Source organism: Amphibalanus amphitrite, unplaced genomic scaffold (assembly GCF_019059575.1).
Source record: "Amphibalanus amphitrite isolate SeventyFive unplaced genomic scaffold, NRLGWU_Aamphi_draft 000522F_arrow, whole genome shotgun sequence".
NCBI classification, from domain to species: domain Eukaryota; kingdom Metazoa; phylum Arthropoda; class Thecostraca; order Balanomorpha; family Balanidae; genus Amphibalanus; species Amphibalanus amphitrite.
In genome coordinates, this window is record NW_024882016.1 from 40,230 (window position 1) to 57,503 (window position 17,274).

The 17,274-nt window shown below is 51.4% G+C and overlaps 1 protein-coding gene across 1 annotated transcript in view; it reads right to left on the reverse strand.

Annotated features, from left to right (window-relative positions):
• The window catches only part of LOC122393199, a 33,288-nt gene extending 20,465 nt beyond the window's left edge, over positions 1-12,823 (reverse strand). The window contains exon 1 of the mRNA XM_043389028.1: positions 11,796-12,823. Within this exon, the coding sequence (XP_043244963.1) occupies positions 11,796-12,629 (834 nt within the window). The 5' untranslated portion in view covers positions 12,630-12,823. The remainder of the gene's footprint in view (positions 1-11,795) is intronic.
• Positions 12,824-17,274: the final 4,451 nt, after the last annotated feature.

Genomic DNA, 17,274 nt, shown 5'->3' on the forward strand with positions numbered 1-17,274 from the left:
CCTTGCATGACCTCTGTAGGCCAAACCGTTGAGCTGAGGTCAAATCTGACGAACCTTGGCGAAAGAGCTTGAAAAGAGCTATCGATTGCTTTTTTCCGCGGCTCTCTAGCTCTTCTAGTTTCCGAGCTACAGCGGAATATGTCCGGCAACACCGAAAACACTGAAATTTGACCTATGATGACCTCTAGCGACCTCAATATTGACCTTAGCGAAAAAATGACCGAAATACTTTCGAACGTACTTGTTATGGGCTTTCGTTTGCTTTTTTCCGCGTCTTCCTAGCCCTCTTCGTTTTCGAGTTAGACGGGGGGGGTCATTTTGGCCCCCCCCCACCAGGGCGAAGGTGGCTCAGACCCACACCAGGGCGCGGGTTAAATATGACCTGAATCTGGTTCCAAAATACAAACTGCGAAGCGAAGTGAAATGACCATGGCATGAGTTTTTTACTTTGCAACACAAGTATGCCAAATTGGAAAGAAACTATTTTCTTTTGCTATACCTACAATTGTACACAATTTTCATAATGAATTTCGGGAACGGGTCCATCTGGTTCCAACGCTGACTTAGACCGGGTCTGACCGGTTCCAGAAATGTGCCAGTCAGACCGGGTCCGGGTCCGGGTCCCAAAATTTTCCAGTTTTGCCACCTCTAGTGTCTACTACCTATGGGGTGCTCGATGGGGTGCCCGATGGGGTGCAGAACGGGTGCGGGTTGGCCGGGACGTTTTTGCGAGTCATGTCCGCCCCTCTGCTGTGATATCTCTTCGATCCGACATAAGGCAGAGAAGGAGAGATCGAGGCGAGAGCGATGGGAGCTAATCAGATACCCCACCGTCGGACTCTCCTCCGAATGATAGTGGGGGCGGCACGACGCGGGGCGGCCGTCGGCGCAGCCTCCCCAACACAGCACAGAGGCGGAGGCAGAGGGCCGGATCGGAGCGGGACAGAAACGGAGGAGAGAGCCACAGCGCCGCCGAACGGGTGTTTTTATGCGACTCTCGCTTTCGTCGGGTTTGTTAGTGCCGCCGGGCGCGCTGTGTGATCTCCGGGTGAACTAACGCCGGCCTCCCGGCTCCCCGGGTGACGCGGCGTATACCGCCCCGGATGAATTCGGCGTCATTAGTCGGACTTTTCTCCGAACTGTCTGGAACCGGTCCGGATAGGGACTGATAACGATATCTCACTCAGCGGCCGCCCAGACGACGCCGTGTAACCCTGTCATGACCCGGGTGGGGTCAGTTTCCGACGTGACCTCCATCCGTCGCACCGTGATGCGACCGAACGAGACGTCTCTCTGGCGGCAGATTTTTCCATTAGCGGGTGGGGGAAATTCCACGTGAGTCGGCCACTCGGCAGACAGACGGTACAGGAGAGAAAAGCGGTCGCTTTTGGCGTCTCGACCCCGATCGCGGCACGCGGCACGTGTTGACAGGACAGATCTCAGGTCCGTGTTGACACGCCAAATCCAGGGCCGGGCGGTCGACTCGAGTGGGTAACGCCCGATTTCACACCCACGTCCGCCGACGACGCCAAACGGTGACAAATGACGGATGATCGGCGCGGGAGAGAGAAGGCGAGCTTAAAATATAGCGACGACGGGAAGGTAGATAGGTAGGTGAAAACGTTCATTGTTGTAGGGTGAATGCATTTCAATAATAAATATTTTCATTGTTGTAGCGTGAATACATTCCAATGACAAATGTTACCACGTGACTTCAAGTGCAATATTACTCAATCATGGACCGAAATATCAAATCACATCTATACATACTTTCTCACAACCACCATCGGTCCTCCCGAACCTGACACGACACATTGATCTAAGGCACTAACCCGACATGACAGACTTGCACAGTGCAGCGGCCAGGCATGACAAACTGCTGCGCTGCATCTCGCAACAGGTGCACTGCATGCGAATGTGGGGCGCTGGCCCGCGGCGTTCGGCGCCGCTCTCTGCGGTCGCTCCGTGACCGAGAGTGACCGCACAGAGCTACTGATGAGGGACATGCCTCCATCGGAGATACGGTCACTCACAGAGCTCCGACAGGATTCCTGAGATATGGCCGTACCTTCACCCACACACCGATCGGTGGCGGCAGATAGGAGTGTTCGGGCCAGGAATAGACCGCCAGTTCAAGGCGACAGTCACCGTCTCCCGACGGCTGGATGGAAGCTGAGATGCTGATCATGTAATAAGACAGAAGGATGGAATTCAACAAATGTTTGGATCAGACAAGGGAGCTGGCAAAGACGGCTCGCTACTGAACAGAGCTTAGTAGCCAATATCAGTGCGCCATATCATCTACATCCACTGCTCCTGTCCCGGAGCCCCTATCCACAGTCCCTACCCATGGTGCCCACATCCGCTGCCACTGCCACTACCACCCGCACCGTCGCCGGACTGGGCTGACCCATATGTCGAGACCGATGCAAAGGCCGCGCTGTGAGTGCCTCCGTGTCGTCCGCCGGCAGCGACCTGATTTCGGACGGGCCATGCGGGCCGCCCTCGTGTCCGCTGCGGCGGACCAGGTGCGGAAGGTAGAACAACGAGCGGACACGTCCGGGCAGCGGCGACCGGCCCGGCAGTGCACTACTAGCAATGCGAGCGGGGGTGTGCATGAGCCTGCAGCCAGGCCAGGGAAATGTTCAGCCAGAGGTCAAAAACCATTCCTTGGTCCGACACAGCTCTGGCGCACTTCTCGCGATTACTGTACTCGCTGTCAATTAAGCACCAGCTCTTGTGTCTTCGTACTTCACATAGAGCAGCGCGCCGGAAGCTGGTCATTCAACCTCTTTTCTTCACCTCCTTCTCTGCCCGTAATGAACGACTGCAGAGGCACCCTCGGCCGCTCAACTGGCCCGGCGCGGATTATTTATGCTGATTAGCCGTTCCGGTTCAGGAGTTTAGCTGGTCAGTGGCTCATCAGCGGCTCCCGAGGCTCTCCGAGCAGCGTGAGAACCACTGGCTTCGCTGCTCGCCTTCCATCCTTGCACCGTCCAGCGACCGGGACGGGCTGGGGTCGGACTGAGAGTGCGGTGGGGAAGACGCTGAAGACAGGGAGCTGAGTGCGCTGGGTGTGCTTCTCGAGGTAATTGGGCACGGACAGGCGGTGGGTAGACGACAGTCGGGTTAGTGAAGTGAAGAGTGAGGAGCTCGGGAGGGACGGGCGCCGTGTCGTTCAGCGCGACCCGACGCTGATTATAGTAATTAGATGGAGAGAGAGAGAGAGAGAGAGAGAGAGAGAGAGAGAGAGAGAGAGAGAGAGAGAGAGAGAGAGAGAGAGAGAGAGAGAGAGAGAGAGAGAGAGAGAGAGAGAGAGAGAGAGAGAGAGAGAGAGAGAGAGAGAGAGAGATGTCATGCGCGACTGGTTGAGGAAACGCTAATTATCCAAGAAAACCCACCTATGTATGTATACGGGTAAGCACAAACTGGAACGATGTCATGAAATTTTCCGTTAATTTAGCAAGTGGAGCGGACTCTCCAATGCAGATGAATACCCACCGGCAACGTAAAAGAATGGTGTTGTTCTAACGTGTAACATGTTTTCATAAAGGTTGTTGCCATGAATTTATTTGAACCAAGTGGCTAATGACGTTTATATCAAATCTGGAAAATTCGACATTCTCAATTAGCACACCTGACGCGTCCCAGTTGACTAAAATTTCCGACACATGTTTCACCTTTTCCCCAGCGTTGGGCTGTCCATATCTCTCCGGAGCACCACATGGCGCCGGCAACTCGAAACGATCGGACCCAGGCGTTGTACGAGAGAGAGAGAGAGAGAGAGAGAGAGAGAGAGAGAGAGAGAGAGAGAGAGAGAGAGAGAGAGAGAGAGAGAGAGAGAGAGAGAGAGAGAGAGAGAGATGGAGAGAGAGAGAGAGAGAGGGGGCCGGGGGGAGAGAGGAGACGGGCGATGTGCCGTGAGACTGAAAGGTGGGAGGAGAGCCAGAAGATGCGGCGTCGCACGAGAGAGAAAATCGAGAGACGGAGCAGGTGTAAGGAACAACAGATGAAGGCCAAGCACAAAAGGTGTGCAGATGTGAAAATCGCAAGGTCGTTGGAAAATAATCGGGAAGCAGGACCGCTACAAATACTGTAGGTGGCATTTGCTGCGAGTTTTACTTCGTTGGTAACGGATGAGCTACAAAGCGACTGTTATTGTCAGTTTATGTTCATTGAAGAAGACTTGAGGCCTAAGCTAGATTTATCATCCATTAGGCACTCAATGGAAGTAGATAGCATAGCTTCTCTGTTGAGAAAAGAATGACACTGCACTCAGCCAGCGGTTCATTAATTTTTGGACTCTCAACACTCGTTTCTAATGACGGGCCGCGGTTACGCTCAGCAGTAAGCGGAAGCCTTTCCATTCACCATGCCTTTGTTTGGGCCTGCTCATTAAAATTACGAGCTTCTGTCGCCAGCAGACACGGTGCATCACGCGGCTCCATCATGCCCCTCACGATCCCTCCCTGACATCGGACACTGGCTGACCTATCGCTCCTCTGTTGGTCGGTACCCGGCACCGTCCTGTCGGAGCCGACCCGTCGGCTCACCTCTGACAGTTTCAGAGCGACTTTCGCGGACGGACGGGCGCCGCTCACCTGCCGTCGGCGCCGCCCGCGGCCTCACTCGCCGTCGCACCGCGCCGCTACCGTCGCCGCCGCGCAGCGAACGTCGCGCCCGCGCCATTATGCAGGTGCGGCGCCGTGCAGTCGGTGCGCCACCGGGCGCCGCGCTGCGCCACACTCGCGCCGTCAACCAGCCAGCAAAAGTGAAACCGAAATGACGCGGCGCGCTCGACAATTAGGGTTTCCAGACGTGCAAGGAAAGTGGTGGCGGCGCCGGTCGGTCTGAGCCCCGGTCGGCGAGGGCGCCCATGGTGGTGGACGGATCACCGGGCGCCCATTACGGGCGCCGTGACGGCCGCGCGAGCGGCGCCCCGCGCACGGCACACAGCGATTAGATAACCGGGCGCCGGTCAGGGGAGAGGTCAGCCAGTGAGAGTGAGACGACCCGCGCCGGAGTGCTGTCAATGCGTTTGGGGTAACGGCTGAACGTGGTTCGGCCGGGGAAAGGGTCATCTCGTAATGGTAAAACACCCCCAAGCAGCCTGTGACTCATTTAGGTAACGAATGTTATGCTGCCATGCTAACTTTTCCCATGGGATAACAGATGTTAAGCAATTCTGCCAGTCTTGTGACCAACGTCTTTATGCCGCTTGTCAAAAAGGACAAGCCTCGCTGACGCATTACATTCAAAAACATGCAACGTGGGAACTGGCTTAGCTCATCCTTGCACTTGCTCTGTGATGAAGCAAACAATAAAAAGGAAACATACCTAAATGCAGTAGAAACATGCCGTTCCCACCTTACGCTCAGGACTCAGAACTCAGCCATTATGCGAAGCTGGGTTTCCTTTACCTACGTATACACCGGTGCAGGAAAGGTTTAAATTTTCACCTGAACGAGCGCCCCTCCCCCGCATCCGCCAGACATGACAGGAGCAAGTTCGATGCACCTGACAGTGCACATCCAGCGGGAACAAGCCCTTATTAGGCGGGCAAGGCACGGGGCGGCGTGTCGCTTTCAGTGTCACGCTTCGGAAGAGAGAAGCGGTGCCCGGGAAAAGGCCATCACACACAGGAACCGGCGGGCGGGCACCGGTGACCTCCCGAGCGCCGGGTCACAACCGGCCGGATACCCGCCACAGCCGAGCGAGTTTCACAAGCTGCCAGCGCGCCGGAAACGCCCACAGAGCGCAGGATGCGCCACATTCGTCTGTTTGTCACGCTGAGCCGAGTTGGAAGCAGGCAATGATCAGTGATAGGCTTCTTGATTGCAATAGTGCGCAATGCGAGCATGCGGCTAGAGCTGCAATGCCTACTCTCAGAAGAGAATAAGAAAGGGCTGGATTTCGAAAAGTTCTTAAGAACCAATAACTAGCCCGTCTCTCGTCCCTCGAACTTCCAATCGCCATCTTCACCGAACTCTCAGCCATGAGCCGCTTTCGGCGTTCGCGGCGCAGTGGCCAAGGCCGCGCGGCGGTGACCGGTTCGGTTCTGCGGCGGAGGGTATCCGGGTCAGAGGGCCACACATGTCGGCAGCGGGCGCGGCCGCGGTCATCCAGCTCGGATCGTGACCGGCCGAAAAAGGCGTCCAGTCGACTCCGGCTCCGGTCAGCCGCCTCGCGCCGTGCCCGCGCCGTGCCGCTGCGGACACAGCCGCCTCCGCAGCCCGCACACACACAGCGGGCACGCGCGGTGGGTCGGTGCGCCGCGTTCGTCACAGAGGCGCCGCTGCACGTCCCCAGTGCGCCGGTTGGCGGCACAGCGCTCCCACGTCTGCGGAGGCACCGGCCGTCTGCTTTGTCACCGTGGAAGCCAGCCAGCTGATGAGCGATGGCCCGAGGTGGAAACAGCAACCAAAGTGCGTGAGGAACCGCCGCGGGAGGGCACGATGTTCTAAAACAAAGAGACTGGCACCATCATTTAGAGATGCAAATGAGGCGAGGGTACGTGCAAAATTTATGTCTGCTCTTGCAAAGTCATACTCGGCTAATTCACCGTCTTAATTGTCACTTATCTCACCAAAGCTATACAATTATCTTAAAAGCAGATGTTGATTCATAAGCTTTGCCAAAAGAAATCTAAAGTGGTGACCCATCTCTGGGGTCAAGGGTTGTGCAAAAGCTCTTTGTCTAACACCATGCCAAAGATAGCGCCGGTACATACCATCCCTACGCCATAAAGCTGCAGTTGCTGTTAAAAACTCGATACCTGCTTCAACAACTCCCTCAGTCAGTCACATTCACATGATTACACACGAGCATGCGTAACGCCTAACCGTCAGCATGTTATGGTTGAGCTCATAACCCGTTTAGTCGTGTAATCGTTGATCACCAGTCGCCCAATCGTCGATCGTTAGTCGTTTAGTCGCTGGTCGCCGAGCCGTCGTCGGCCGGGCGGCAGCGAAAGTGGTCTTCACGCGACCGCTAACAACCGACAGGGCGACGCCGGTTCCGCGTTACCGTCAAACAATGCCAGCGATAGCGTGGCTAACTGCCTCTGACATGATTGGTATGAAACAGCACCAGAATGGCACTGGAATGGCACTGCGCTGGTGCGGTCTCGGGACCGCTCGGGACCCGGGAGGGGGCTGTGCGCTCGGCTAGGAGAGGGATCCGGCCCCGGGCTGCGCGGCGGACGAGAAAACGCTGCGGAGTGATCGCCGATTAGCAGATTACGCAACGGAGAGCCGCGGGCGGTGCTAGGAGAGGAGGGTGCGCATACACACACACATAGGGACGAGCGGTCCGGGCGCACCGCAGCGGCATGTTAATACGATGGAGATTTGATAGGAGGGCGAGAGAGAACAGTGTTTCAGCTGATATGAGTGGGTGTTGCAATGGGTAGGGTCGGTGCTCGAAAGAACGGTGATTAAAATTCATGACAAACACGTGTATACTTGTTTCACGCTTACACAGAGCAGGATCGAATAATCGCACAGTGTTCTACTTCCGGCTATTTTTGTCTCGTCGTGACCTTGCCCAGGCCACGGTCCGTTGGCGGCAGTACAATTGAAGCCATTTCCCGTAAATGCTCTGGACTGTGCAGTCATAAAGCGGTTCTCACGCTGGCAGCGTACAGCGGAGCCACGAACAAAAACACCGGTAGAGACACGACGGCCATTCCCAGCAGGAAAACGGCAGTGTTTTATTGAAGGAAACTTTTGGTTCTGTTTAGAAAACACATAAAATACATCGTGAACACCATGCTGTGACTGTGTCTTCGTTAGCGCACGACTCAAAGAGGAAGACGTGATTCGGTTCGCCACTAAGTGACACATTTGGAATAATCTCCCACAGTTGAAGGTAAAACCGAGCATTCAAATTGCGCGGAACTGACGTCTATTCATGGGAACGGCCTTAGCTCGGGTTAGCACAGCACTGCCCCGGCCTTGCCGCGGTAGGAACAGAGCCCCATAAACAACCCTCTGCGGCCAGACGGCTCATGAGTTCGTGACGACCTCATCCCGGCAGCCCCGGAAACTAGCGCTTCAATCAGGTGAGTCGTGATTTTGGGGCAGTCGTGTTCCATCCCGTACCCCTGACCTGACCGCAGTGAGATCCAGGGGTGAGCTCGAACGTCGGTGAATTCTGCCAGAGGCAGTTTCACCCCGGAGAGCGTGGGCAGGGGCACACAAAGGAACGCTTCTACGCCACTGTGTTCAGCGCAGTAGCACGAAGCTCCCTACAGACAGAGGGCTGTTTGTATGGAGAAAATGTTGCAGAAGAGCTGCGACAGGTTGTGGGCGGACGCGGTTTGCTGCTGGTAAAGTCAGATGATGTAGACGCGCATATGTTCCAAGGGACTTTCTTTAGAAAAGGAGCCATATTCTAGTATGCATCGTGATGTCAACTGCATTGAGAAGGGTGCATACATGTTGCATATGAACAATGCCAAAGTTTCTAGCTTTCGGTCTTCGTCAGGCCGAGGGCCAATTTTAGGGCATAGTTCTAAGGATACCTCAAGTTTCACTCAAAAGTGAGTATTGAACAATATTATAGGGGGCGTTCCACGACAAATCGACAAATAAAAAATTAAATTTGCACCCTCATATTTTATTTTTCGTTGAAAACTGGTGTAAGGGGTTGTGATGGGCGGGGAAGCCAGCTGTGGCAAGGATTTTTTTCTTCGAACAACGGTTTCCGAGATATAGCCTCGGGCAATTCCAACAGGTCGCGCTACAGCCCTATGTTTGGCGGCCTATAACTCAGAAACTATTGGTTTTCTACGATAAAAACTTTATATGGTTCAACTCACAATCAGCCAACAAACATTTTGGCTATCTCGGATTCTCAATTTTTGAAAATTTTGATCACGTGACCTTTTGACCTATTTTTCGAAGAGTGACCTTGATATTTTCCCCACTGAAAGTTGCAATTTTGTCTGATGACGATTAAAGCCTTATTAGTTGTCATTCATATGCGAAAATAAAAAAAGTGGATATCGCCCTGCGTTGACCTCAGGTCAGGTCATTTTTATGACCTGTCCGTTATTACGAGAGGGAGCGACAGCGAGATCTCGAGAATAAAGCAAGATAGCGACAAGCGGTAAACGGTGCAGGGTACAAATGGATAAGGTCTATAATTTTTACTGAGGTCATTTTCAGGTCAAGTCAAAGATGACGTCACAAGAGCAAAAAGGAAGTCAAAATTGCGGCACTTCATATATATGAAGTTTTTCTCGAATAACTTTCAAGGCATCCCAGCTAGGAACAAACTAATAGCACCATCGTGATCCTCTCGTCGATCCGCATCGAAATATATGTATGTTGACCTCGAAAGGTCGAAAGGTCAAAAGTTGACCCTAGGTCACGTGACGAGCGGGAGCGACAGCAAGATCTCGAGAATAAAGCAAGACAGCGACAAGCGGTAAACGGTGCAGGGTACACACGGATAAGGTCTATAATTTTTGTTGAGGTCATTTTCAGGTCAGGTCAAAGATGACGTCACAGGAGCAAAAAGGAAGTCAAAATTGCGACACTACATATATGAAGTTTTTCTCGAATAACTTTCAAGGTATCCCAGCTAGGAACAAACTAATAGCACCATCGTGATCCTCTCGTCGATCCGCATCGAAGCATATGTATGTTGACCTCGAAAGGTCGAAAGGTCAAAAGTTGACCTTAGCTCACGTGACCTAAGGTCAACTTTTGACCTTTCGACCTTTCGAGGTCAACATACATATATTTCGATGCGGATCGACGAGAGGATCACGATGGTGCTATTAGTTTGTTCCTAGCTGGGATGCCTTGAAAGTTATTCGAGAAAAACTTAATATATATGAAGTGCCGCAATTTTGACTTCCTTTTTGCTCTTGTGACGTCATCTTTGACCTGACCTGAAAATGACCTCAGTAAAAATTATAGACCTTATCCATTTGTACCCTGCACCGTTTACCGCTTGTCGCTATCTTGCTTTATTCTCGAGATCTCGCTGTCGCTCCCTCTCGTAATAACGGACAGGTCATAAAAATGACCTGACCTGAGGTCAACGCAGGGCGATATCCACTTTTTTATTTTCGCATATGAATGAAAACTAATAAGGCTTTAATCGTCATCAGACAAAATTGCAACTTTCAGTGGGGAAAATATCAAGGTCACTCTTCGAAAAATAGGTCAAAAGGTCACGTGATCAAAATTTTCAAAAATTGAAAATCCGAGATAGCCAAAATGTTTGTTGGCTGATTGTGAGTTGAACCATATAAAGTTTTTATCGTAGAAAACCAATAGTTTCTGAGTTATAGGCCGCCAAACATAGGGCTGTAGCGCGACCTGTTGGAATTGCCCGAGGCTATATCTCGGAAACCGTTGTTCGAAGAAAAAAATCCTTGCCACAGCTGGCTTCCCCGCCCATCACAACCCATTAGACCAATTTTAAGCAAAAAATAAAATATGAGGGTGCAGGGCACTTGTCGATTTGTCGTGGAACGCCCCATTAGGCGTGTATTTCCCGAATATGATCAAAGAAAACGATAAAGAAACAACAATCATTGTGATAAAGACATGAAGGATATTTGCTTACGAGCCTTTGGTGGCAACGTATTTACAATGTTAATAATAATTACGCTAGCATAAAACTATAAAAGGCATGAAATAGATACCGTTCGCACGATATAGCCAGAACGATAAATGCCTACAAATGGTCTCCATGGGAAAGGACCACGGACGTTCTCAGAAAAAGAGCCGGTTTATTTGCCACGATACTGAGCTAATCTGCCAATTGGACTGTGACTTTCCCCACCATCTCTGGCCACAATAGCCTTCAGCGGGAAAATATACGATACCGTATAGGTAATTGTGGCCAATTCCATCAATAGTAATTATCAAATATCTTTTGTTTGCGGGTTCATCCGACGTCGCCTTCAGCATTTCCTAAACGCTCCCATCGGACAACTTTCTCGTTTACTGTATACTAAACAAAAATACTGGAACGCATGTACCGAGGAAAGTTCACTCCAGGGCGCGACAACAATGCTTCATTTCGGTGACCATTATGAGGTGGAGTTTCGTTCCTCCGGCTGTTATTAGCTTGTTATCATTTAGATGATAGGCAATAAATCACGATTCCAACACATTAATTGCCGACGATGTCGGTTGTTTCTCAGAGAAACGTACGGAGACTCCGGAGTCTCTCGGACACAGAAGCTGAAGGAGGCACTTGATGACTTCTTTGAGGAGGTATTTATGCAATATTGTGGTGACCAATGTCATACCTACAAAGACGATTTTTAAATGGCTGCAATAACTGTATCCAAAAATTAATCATGGTTAACCTGTAAATTGTAAAGTAGAAAGTCTTAAATAAATGCTTCTGTGAAAATCCTAGATGGGATGAAGCAATTGCTGTTTGAATAAACGTTGGTATAGGTATCCGTGCATGGCCCGTAGGCACCCGGTAATCATCTTCGGAAAGGGCGTGGTCATTGAGCATAGGCACTAGGCAAGGGCTAGCACATTCTCAAGGTACCCGAAATGCGGAACTTAGCTCGTTCTCAGCACCTAATAACTCCAGTTTTAGGGCCTTGCATGTAGTAAGAAACCTACATACGTGTCCGGGAGTGCCGTCAACCAGCCAGTCACGTCACAAGTCCCCTCCTCATAATCCTCCGACCAAAATCCAAAGATATCAATCCTGAACATCATCAGACCTTGCAGAAGTGTGGTTAGCGCCACCAGTCACTGTGAAGCAACAAGAGACACAGAACAGACCCAGCGCAGTGTTTGGGTACTCACCATCTCTCGTCGAAGCAGGGCCATCTTCCTGGCCAGTGAGCTGGCCGGTTTCTGCGGCGGTTTGGTGTCCACTCGCCGGCCGCCGACGCCGACACTGTCTGGCCCGCTCTCGCGACCGCTGTCGACGCTGCCCGGTCCCCAGTCCGTGTCCTCGCCGTCACTGGGCAAGTCCAGAGACGACGGAGCCGCAGCGCGAGACCGCAGACGGCTCTCGTAGAAACGTCGACAACGCTCCGAGATCGGCGTGCCCAGGGCGACCGGGGCGATGTCATCGTCTTCGTGATCAGCTTCCTCGTCCTCCGAGGTGATGTGTTCGTCTTCGGAGGCAGCATCCTCGTCCTCTGAGCTGGTCACGTCCTCTTCTCTGGCCTCTGCGTCGCCTGGCATTTCTGTCGCTGCCGCCTCGGACTCCGCCGTCGCCGCCGCCTCCTCCTGCCGGGAGTGGATGATGACGCAATCGCCGTCGATCTCGACGATGCTGCTGAAGTCGCCGATGTCGACGGCGGGCGCGGCGGCGGCGGGCCGCAGGCAGCTGGCCGCAGGTGGCTCGTCGCTCTCCGGCACAGAGTCGTACCTGCAGATGATCTGGATGCCGGCGCGGCCGGCGGCGCGCGGCAGCGTGGCCGCTCCGTCTCGGCCGGCTCGCCGCTCGCCGCGCGTCGAGGTGTACCGCGACATGGTGCTCGTCTGTGTCACCCGGTCTCTCTGAGACGCGCTGTCAGTGTCCTCCGCTGCACGAGCCCGGCCTCTGACCGCCGCCAGCCGGCCCACGGGGATCACCAGCGTGTGCTGGCTGGCGCGGAAGATCTCGCCGCACTCGTCTGGCTGCGCCATGGCGGCGCGGTGCGCGCGAGCTGCTGCGGCCGCCCGGTCCTGGCTGGCGCTCCCTCGCACGCCGCTCTCGTCCGGTGGGAGGGCGCGGTGCGAGCGGAGCGGAGCGCTACCCTGCCGCGGCCGCCGCTGGCGCACTACTGCCGGCTCACAGCGGCCGACCAGCCGACCGACCGGCGCCGACCGACGCGCCGCTCACGACAGCGACGGACCGGGGGAGACGGCAGAGGTCAGATGACACGGCCGGTGATACAGATCACGCATTTCGAGTGATTGGAAGTCATTAAGTTTTCCTATCTTACTTCAATCAGAGTTTGTAGCCTCAACCTTCGCCCCGGTTGTATGCATGGATGTGGGAACGAGCACGTTTTTGTGAGCGGTATCGTTTGTTTACGCATACAACACAAAGAGCTCAGAAGCGCTATGCATGTTAACTTACATGACTCGTCTGATATAAATTTGCATATCAAATTTGCACCCGTAATAGCTTGTGACCTCACGTCACCTCAGGTCAGGTCACCAGATCACTCCCTCTGAACCTGAAGGAACCGTGCGATTGTGTCAATGCTTCAGGTCATCCTTCAAAAATTTCAAGCTAAGTAGATAGGATATAGGCGTATCAGTATCAGCGATTCGTTTATTTCGGATCTTGTAGGATGTGACTCATGAAGACGAACCACTTCCAGTAGTGCCTTCTGTCCATTTATGTTTGTTGCACGTCTGCTCTTTACTCTTGTAAGAAGAAGTGACCAGAGTGGTAAAATAACAAATAAGCCCCTATGCTGTACTCATATGTGGTGGAAGTGTAACTAAAACCTAGAAGCTGTGTGTTGATTGTCGTTTGGCATGAATGCATGCTAGGTCAGTACTCATATGCATGGCTCACATGCATTAAAGACTCCTTCCGGGGAAAAATTGGTTATCAAAACTTATGTCAAAGTTTTCGTTCGAAATCTCATCTGCAGGGTAAAATGAACCACCACATGGCCATGGTGGACCACAGTGGTCTGTCTTACACCAAATCGAAATTTTGTCATTATCACGACGCACGTAATAGCGCAACATTGCGAAACCTGGCATACATATAATAAAGTGTGAATATAGCATTGTTCTTCACAGATAAGTGCAAAGAAAAATTAATCATGTAGAAAAGGCACCTAAATTAACCCGCGCTTGACTGGGGGTGGCTCTACAGAGCCCCCTCCCGTTTTTCGGCAATATCTTCTAAACCGTTTGACGGATCAATACGACACTAGCGGTACCCTCAGCGGCATTAATTTGACATCTTGTGTTAAAATTTCAACTTTCTAGCTATCATAGTTTGGCCGCAAATGACGTCAGAGTGACGTCATGTCGGCCGATTTTAAAGGTAGTGTGCCACCTTTGAAAGATTTCCCATTTTATTTTTCCTAGGATAAGAAGCTTCTGTTTTTACCTAATATCGCCAAAAAAATCAAAAATGGGCCTGGAATAGTGCCTTTTTCGCCTAAAAGTTTATCGGTTTTTCGATATGTATAACAACTGTAGTGGGCTGAGCTGCAAACAGGCGTCGGCAACAATCGCGAATGCGGCGCACATGTGACAATAAGCAAAGGTCATTATAGAGTTACGACGTACGGGAATGAGTTATCAGCTGTCTAATCGTAGACAACACAATGTCGAGCCTTAAACTGTAAGCCTGTATTGGTATTGTTTCTTTTATTTGCACTGAAAACTTTTTTACCATTTCCTGAAGGGTAAACCCGCCATAGCATGGTAGCTTGACACACAGACGTTTTTTACCACCTTCCAGATGGTAAATTTTACTCTTTCATGAAGAGTAAACTCGCCAGGGAGGGGTAACATGACACACAGACGTTTTATACCATCTTCTGAATGGTAAACTCTTTTGATTTACTCTTGACTAGAGTGTAACATTTTTTGGGTTACACTCTTTGAAAGGGTAAATCTTTAACGGAACCCTTTTTTAGGGAGTAACGCATCATCTACTCTGTGCTTTACCCTCCTACAGAGAGTATATTATTATGGCCTACCCTTTGCCACATGGTAATGTTTACTCTTTCCTTTAGTGTAAACCCCCCAGAGGATGGTAACAGACCCACAGACGCTTCCTTCAGAAGCTTCACGAAGCTTCTGTTAACCGGAGCTCACCAACTAAAAAAAAAATGTTTCAAGAGCAACAATGTAGGTATATTTGGCTTCCGTACAAACAATACGAGGGGCACACCAACCATGAACATTGTGAGACTCTTCACTTATTCATACAAATTTATAGAAAGCGTTCAGCAATGCACAAGCGGTAAATAAACACCACGATACAACTTGAATGCAATTTGAATATGAATACAAGACATTCAGCGCCCTCATATTAGATTAGGCAGAGCGCACAATATTTGAAGTGAGCGACGGCGTTCCTGGGTGGTCGCCCGTCTGCGTGAGATAATGAGACTGGATCACTACAGTGCAAGGCTTTTTCAAAGTCACCAACAAAATGCATAAACTTGTAGCATCACAACAAAATTAATGTACGTACTCACAACACTAGGCCACGTGGCCGTGCACGGGGTCCTGTTAACCAGGTCAAATTAGCACCACTCAACGGCACGCAATGCTCTAGCACATCGGTACTTACAATAAAATGTCCACAGAGGCTCTATAGGCGATGAACAACACACAAGCACAATCACCAACGGCCACGCCGCGCGGCACGGACACTGCTCACATCCGCTCTCGGAGACCAACGGCCGAAAACTGACAGATGCGCGCGGCCTTCAAACCGCAAACGGCCGATCTCGTTTCTGATTGGCTGATTGTTTCCATTTCAAATATCATCTTCACGAGGGTAAACAAGATCCACGCATGAAACGACTATCTGTACCCGAGTCACGATACCCAGGAGGAAAGAGTTTTCGTGATGTTCTGGATCGCGAGAGTAATATTGATATTTACATGGTAATAATACTCTTCGCTGGCGAATAAGTTCATATTAACCACGTACCGTTACTATGCACATAATGGTAGCAGCGAGTTACCCTTTCAATATACTATTATCTTGCGGGTTTGATGAAAATGAACTCTCCAGGAGGTAGTAAAAAAGTTTTGAGTGTGGCTGTCGAACATTATTTATGGTTTGAAATATGATTTCATGTAAAATAATTGATATGAAAAAGCCGTCTCTTAAGTTATGACCCCATTTCACCACACGCAAGTGGCAGAAATGACAATGATCAGCTGACGCATTTTTCTTGGCCGAAGTCAGAGCGCGCGGCCCGACGCACCACCACCGCACCACAAAGTATGAGCAGAAGCCGCGCCCAAAGCCAGGGCCCCGGTAACGTGAGGTAGCCGAGTCGGTGCAGCGTGCGCTGACCCAAGCCGGGGCCGCAGCTTTGGGCGCGGTCTACCGCACCCCCCCGGGCTATCACATGACACCGGGAGGACGCGCGGCCCCGGCTTGGGTCAGCGCACGCTGCCCCGACTCGGCTACCTCACGTTACCGGGGCCCTGGCTTTGGGCGCGGTCTACCGCACCACCTAACAGGCGTGTTCGAAACCGCAGGAGATGATGATGAACGGGTTTATCGAAACTTGATTGGATGAGCATATCGGTAATAGCGATTTCAGTGTGTGCATTTATTGTTCATAGTGGTGTGAAATGTGGTTGGGGTACGACCGACAACCCGTCGGGGCGAATTTCGCACTGGGGTACTCAAAATTTGAAGAATTTAAGACGTTTCCATGAGTTTTGAAGGTATGGATAAGTTCTAAAAATCCGGTTCTCTTTATCTGGGCCATTAACTCCATACGGTCCAGGAAAGCTGGCACACTACCTTTAATGCAAAATATTGAAGTACGGCAAACGTTCTCAAGAGCTTAGTTTAAAAGCTAGATCCAATTTCTTTGCATCAGGGGACTACAATTAGACGTAGCTATCAAACTGCTATCTATGTATTTTCGAAATTCTGAAAAAATAAAAATATGTTTTAACACAGATAACAGTACTACTGTTAGGTATCTGTGGTTTTAACAATAACAAAATTTTATTTTTTTATTTTTTTATTTTGCTTTTTTGATTTATTTTTATTTTTCAGTTTTTCCAGGGCTATCAGACACCGTTTGAAATTTGACGATCGGCCCAGTAGTTTCGGAGATAGGAGAGGGGCTCTGGAGATCCCCCCCCCCCCCCCAGTAGGGTGCCTTAAGCACGCAGACCGGGGGGCAGGCCAGGGTTCCGGGGGGGGCCCGGAATAATATATGTAATATTATTATTATCGGTCTGGGGAAATCCCCAGACCGAGGGCCCCAGACCGATATCCAAGGGCCTCTGGTCAATGCTCGGGGCCCCCAGGCCTATGTCCGAGGACCCCAAGCCGTTACCCGAGGGCCCACACAGCTATCTCAGGGTACCATGCCACTTTCCGAGGGCCCTAACCGGCTCTCGAGGGCCCCAGGCAGATTCCGCTGAGATCCCCAGGCTGATGTGAGAGGGCTGGCCGACACAAGTATCTAAGGAGGCCCTAGGTCAGTTTCTAAGGGCGTCCACGAATGCCGTCTGGTCAAAGCTGATCTCTGAGGGTCCTACGCAGGTTTTGAGTGCACTTTTATACACCAATATAAGTAGCAGCATCGTGTTCCTGAGCTCAAACTGT